General features: G+C 47.5%; 1 protein-coding gene across 4 annotated transcripts in view; it reads right to left on the bottom strand.

Moving 5' to 3' along the window:
- Positions 1-1,884: 1,884 nt before the first annotated feature.
- The window catches only part of Gng4 (G protein subunit gamma 4), a 40,762-nt gene continuing 36,646 nt past the window's right edge, over positions 1,885-6,000 (bottom strand). For 2 of the 4 annotated variants that reach the window (XM_040755615.1, XM_040755613.1), the window contains exon 4: positions 1,885-2,271. In XM_040755615.1, the coding sequence (XP_040611549.1) occupies positions 2,143-2,271 (129 nt within the window). In that variant the 3' untranslated portion in view covers positions 1,885-2,142. The remainder of the gene's footprint in view (positions 2,272-6,000) is intronic. The other 2 variants (XM_040755614.1, XM_040755612.1) reach the window with 2 other exon arrangements.

The following is a 6,000-nucleotide window of genomic DNA, read 5'->3' as shown; positions in this document are numbered from 1 at the left end:
GGGGTAAGAAAGCTCAATGGGTTCGAGTGCGGCATGGGATTAAATTCCCAGGACAGTTACTAGTGGACACACCATCTATAGGAGAATGTAGGAAAGCTGGTTGGAAATGGGGGGCAGGCAGAGACAGTTTGGTAGAAGATTAAAGCACACTGTTCTCCCGACCTGTTTTGCCACCCTAAATGCTGACCCACTTCCTTGGCTTTTGTGGACCATGATGTACTCTGCCAGGTTAATGATACCAACATGGACCACAGAATAAAGAGATCTACAGCCCAACAAAGCCTCATGTACAGTAGTAAAACTAAGAACGGTTCCCACAAAAGCTGCCAGAGAGGGTAGCAAGGCACAAACCCACGACAATTTAATAAAAATGATAATGGCCTCCTCAGAAGCCATTTTACATCCATCATCATCAGAACCATGGTATCTATGAAGTCACACATTCTTCTCAACATTATGGGTTGTCATCTAGCACATAGTGGTTTTCAAGGATAATCAGAGCCTTACTTGATTTCTTCTCTTGCAGAAGAGCAAGAGGGGTAATTAACATTGTCTGCTGTTTGCTGGTTTGAACAGCTTGGCACACAACAGCTTGTCCAGCAGCACAGCAATCTTCTCTGAGAGTCAGAGGAGTGGCAGTTTCCAGATATCTACAAAACAATGTCCTCACGGAGCCTTCAGCACCTCTGGCTTTATCAGGAGTGCATGGGGGTACTCTAGATGGGGCCTAGGGCGTTGTCTTGGAAAACCCCAGACCTACTGCTGCCTGATCTTGAGGCACCCACATATCGTCTACCACAAACTGCCAGAATCTAGGCTTTTGAGACTTCTCCCAGCAAAGGTGGGAGAGAAGCGTGTAGTTGGTGTGACAAATGTGTTTGTTTCCTTCCTAGTGTGCAGTTAGGATTGTTTGTGGTGCTGTACACCTGCAATAGGCGGCTGCATTTCAGGGGTTCAGGAAGAGCTTTAGGGATGGGCTACCCACACATGGAAGTCATGGTTTGCCCACACTGTCTGTAGTCTTGAGCAAACGCCATTTCTCTGTTCCTTGGCTATCCCCTCTTTAAAACAGACTTCCATTGTGGTGTTTATTGTTAGAGATGTTAACAGCATTAACTCCTCAGATCAGTGAGTGGCATGTGACTCACTCTGTTATTTCAGAGCAGGAATGACTCTGCAGAGACTTCCAAGGGCCCAGTACTGTACTCGTCACCCTACTAGAAACACCAAGCAGGAGGAAGGAAGCAGGAAGAATGGCATTTTGACTGAGGAGGTGGCCCCGTGGGGTTTTCCTGGTGAGTATCTACCATCAAGGCTGCCTTAGTGTCTATACCACAAATGCATTTTCAGAAGCATCAACTCTGGAATGTTCAGTGAGAAGCAGGTGGGTACATTAGCCATCCACAGGGCCTGGCACATGGCCCCTGAAGACTCCTATCCGATAATAGAGATGCCAGAGGAGAAAGGGACCTCACTCTCTCATGTGGTTGACATGCTCTCATCTGATACCAGATTACTGTGCATGGTTTTGACTTCAATGAATTACCCGCTGAAATTTATCAACTGGATATACTTACACTTGGGAATTAATCTTTAAAAATTGCAGACACTTAAATCCACACTTTTATATGGCACATTTGTCATTTGATTATAAAAAACATCTGTTTTCTTCTCTATGGATGGAAATAACAAAAATTAAGCCAAAGAAGAAGAAGGAGAAGGAGGAAGAGGAGGACGGGGAGGAGGAGGAGGAGGAAAAGGAGGAGGAGAAGAAGAAGGAGATGGAGGAGGAGGAGGAGGGGAGGAGGAGAAGGAGGAAAAGGAGGAGGAGAAGAAGGAGAAGGAGGAGGAGGAGGAGGAGGAGGAGGAGGAGGAGAAGGAGAAGAAGAAGAAGAAGAAGAAGAAGAAGAAGAAGAAGAAGAAGAAGAAGAAGAAGAAGAAGAAGAAGAAGAAGAAGAAGAAGAAGAAGAAGAAGAAGAAATAGTGTCGTGAAGAAAATATAGTAAACCAAGGTGAGCCCAGATCACGAGTGGCTGGATAGGGATGGGGTGTGTTTGGGAGGCATGCCTCTACATGGGAGCGTGCGCGGTCTCTACTCGGGACTTTTACAGCAGGAAAGGGCCCGTTTGGTCACCACGGGTGTTAGAGAATGGTGCAGAAGAACTTCTTCTCCCGGAAGGGGTTTTCCGAGGCAGGCACCGGGATGATGAGGGGGTCCTCCCGCACATGGGCTTCACAGTAGGCCAGGAGGTCTGAGGCTGCCTGGGAGACCTGCGGGGACACAGCACAGGTGCTTGGTTAAAGGCATTCACAGAGCAGACTCAGGCCGTGGTTCACAGGAAGAGTGGCCTCGGCCAAAGTCAGGCTGTATGGTATGCAAGATCAAACAAGGCCAGAGGCCAGCAGGTCTGGGTAGAACCAAGGTGATGGGTTTGGAAGAGCTGCAAGGTCCTGCCGCTCTAGAGTACAAGGTCAGGATCCAGAGGGCTGAGCACACGCGGTGGGGTGTAGCTCAGTGGCAGTGCTCTTGCCTAGCATGGATTGGATGTCAGCACCTCCAACAAGCGAGCAGAGAGAACAGAGCAGAGTAAGCTCATAGTGCCACTGCATTTCTGTAAGACTAACACAGAAGCTATTCCTAGCCAAACCAGGCTGATTGTATTTATTAGTATTGGTTTTTCTACAGTCTACTCTCATGGCCAAACCAGGAGTGACACTCTGTCCCCTTCAGCAAGCTGCCATTCAGCAAAAATGTATTTATTATTATACCTGTATAATATCATTATATTAGTATAAAATGCTTATTATATACTACTGTGTGCACACATTGGGGAGGGAGCAGATGCATGCCGTGGCACACATGGAGAAGTTTGAGAACAAACATTTTATGGAGTCAGTTCCATCTTTCCACCTTCACATGGGCTCCAGGAATCAAAGTCAGGTCGTCAGGCTTTCGTGGGATATGTCTTCACCTGCTGAGTCATCTCACTAGGTGGCCATTCTGACCTCGAATGATCCAGACTTAGGACGGGTCTTCCCACCTGAAATGATCTACTCAGGAAAATCCCTGATGGCTCAGGTCTTAGTTGAGTCCAGATGTAGTCACACTGACAAAGTGAGATTAGCCATCACAAGAAGCCAGGGGAGAATATCCTCAGGCCCCTGTCCCAGCAAGTCACCTTCAACCTTTAGATTCTTTTTTCTGATTTCCAACTCAGACCTGGAAGTGTAGGTGGTAGCCTGATTCCCCCAGATAATGCCAGGAGACATATGCTGATGCCTTGTTTGTTTGTTTTGTTTTTTGTTTTTTTTTCCTCAAATAAAATAACTACACGTTGAGTGAATGAGCCAAGCCCAGTCCTGACAAATGCTACACTTGTTGGGAGTGTGGAATGAGAAAGGATCCATTTGTATCACCTTTTCTTCCTGGAAATGAACTCTTTTCCTTGGGAAGGTTATTAGGTATTTTGTCACAGCATCAAGAAAAATAGTTACTGGGAAAATGAAAACTGGAAGGCTGAAGAGGGCATGAGGACCAGGTGAAGCAGGCCTAAATGGACTCCTACAGGAGTCTCCCTGAAGTGAAAGACAGGTAGGGATCCCAGGGGTTGCCAGAGGGGCACCTGGGTAAATGTGTTGTCTCCCCCATTGGCGGCTGTAGACAGACAGAGACATCTTTTCATCTTGGTGGAGGAGAGCTTGACGACAGGAAGCACTTGGCATTTACTTGGAAGGTGAGAGCAGGCATGTGCATGCAGGTCCTCTCTTTCTGTGCCACAGCTATGTCCCATTGCCCTCACTGTGTGACTCCTGATCTGTGTGTCCCCATCAGGGTCATCTCTGTGCCCGCACTCCCATCCCTTGTCATGGCTAAACATGCAAATTTGGTCTTCCTCTGGGAAATTCCCATCTGGATGTGCAGTTAGTTAGGATTTAAAAAGCTGACCTTGCTATTAAAGGTAGAACCACAGACCACACAGGTAAAGCAAGCTTAGGGACACAAAAACACTCTGGGATGTCACTAATCTAGGGGTCAGAGAAGGTGAGTTCCTTGCTGGAAATCACTTGTCAGCTTAGGAGTAGAGCTAGGACAAAAAACTTGAGGTCGGATATGCAGATCCAACAGTCCCAGGAGGCAAGAGTTCAAACTGGCCCCTTCAGTACTCCACCAGCCCCCAAAATGACCATTTCCCTTCTCTTGACCATGCTCTGATAATTCTTTATATGGACTTACCTTTTATCCCATCCATGAAGTGTTTACTGAGCATCTTTTTAACTTCCTGAGCTAACTGAGAAGATGACAAGGGGAAAACTAAGACACTAGAGCCAAGCAAGAAGATTCAGAAATAACAAAGTCACTGCAGACAGCAGTATGTGTTGAAGAGTCACAGATGTGGAGGAGGAGGACAGGCCATAGGCCTTTGCAGTTGACAGCTGTGTAGGGAGACATCTCACGTACCCAAAGCATTGACCATGCCCGTTTGGGCGTGGTCATAGGTATCTGGGGGAAGGCAGAGATAAAGGTCAAGGAAGAAGGGGTCACTCTCTCTCTTGGGTTCTGGTCAAGGTCGGAGACCAGCAGAGCGCTGACCTCAGTTCTCAGCTTTTCACAAAAGTGATTTCTCCCTAATAAAATAACATGCGGCATCCCTATCCTGTGTATGGCAATCTTCCTCATCACAGCTGGCTTGTGGGTAACCAGGGCAGCTTTCCTGTCCCTTGACCACTTTACCTTTATACACGAGCAGTGGGGGTGTGAGGAGTAACAGGGAGATGGGGGTGGGGAGGGAGGGTTATACTCACATAACTGAGAACAACCCCAAGTTCAAATTTATCACTGGCAAGGCATGGGGGTTAGGATCAGGGCACTTGGGAGTATGAGTGCCCAGCGGAAGAGCTGCAGGGTCCAAGCACCTCTCACACCCCAGTGTCTGTAGCCCCATGGAAATTGTGCTTGGGTGACTGTTCCTGCCCCCAGTTCTGAGCAGGTTCTTTCTATTAATTTTTTCCTGTCACATCAGAAAGGTGAGGCTATACTTGATGCCACCATGCTCCTTTTAAGAGAAAAAGTTGTTCTCTCTCTCTCTCTCTCTCTCTCTCTCTCTCTCTCTCTCTCTCTCTCTCTCTCTCTCTCTCTTGTATTTTTGGAGATAGGGTTTCTCTGTCTAAAAGCCCTGGCTATCCTGGAACTCTCTTTGTAGACCAGGCTGGCCTCGAACTCATAGAGATGCCTTTACCTTCCTGGTGCTGGGATGAAAGGCAGACACCACTACGGCCTGGCTAAGGTCATCTCGTTTTTAGCTGTTCTTTTCAGACTGTCGCTACATCTACTCAGTCATAACTACCCTCCTGGATGGAATCCCAACTGCACACCCGAGTGGCCCAACAGAATCTGCAAAGAGGTAGACCCAGTACCAGGTAAGAGGCACTTGCTGTAAGAGCACAAGCGTGTGGACCTAGGCTGGTTCCACACTGTGCCAGCTTTCTAGATGCACTCAGAATGACTGACACATGGTTGCTGCAGTTTGAAAGTCCCTTCAAAACTCACTTTGAAAGTTAAGGGCACTCACCAATGGGTCATGTGACACACCCCACCCCCAACAGGCTACCGTGTTACTGCAGGACAGAGCTCCTAACAAGAAGAGTTTAGCCTGAGTTTTCTCCTGCCTTGCCTTTAATAGCTTATCTTCCCACAATGTTACGACACAGCTTGGGGACCTTAGACTTCTAGCTCAGAGCTGTGAAAAACACCCCCTTCCCTTCTTCCTCCCTTCCTTGATCCTCCCTCCTGCTTCCCTTCCAATCTTTCCTTTCTTTCTCCTGCCTTCTCCCCCATCTTCTATTTTCCAACCATGGAATTCTGTTACAATTGCAGAACATGGACTTGAACAGAAGTCTGCGGTCAGGGATGGCGATCTAACAATCCCAGGAGGAAAGGGTGATTCAAACACGGCCCCTTTAGTCATTCTACACTCCCAACAAACGATCTTGTTTCATTTT

The sequence above is a fragment of the Mesocricetus auratus genome, unplaced genomic scaffold (assembly GCF_017639785.1).
Source record: "Mesocricetus auratus isolate SY011 unplaced genomic scaffold, BCM_Maur_2.0 Super-Scaffold_100013, whole genome shotgun sequence".
NCBI classification, from domain to species: domain Eukaryota; kingdom Metazoa; phylum Chordata; class Mammalia; order Rodentia; family Cricetidae; genus Mesocricetus; species Mesocricetus auratus.
The sequence above is the reverse complement of the archived record's forward strand: the minus strand, read 5'-3'. Positions and strand labels throughout refer to the sequence as shown.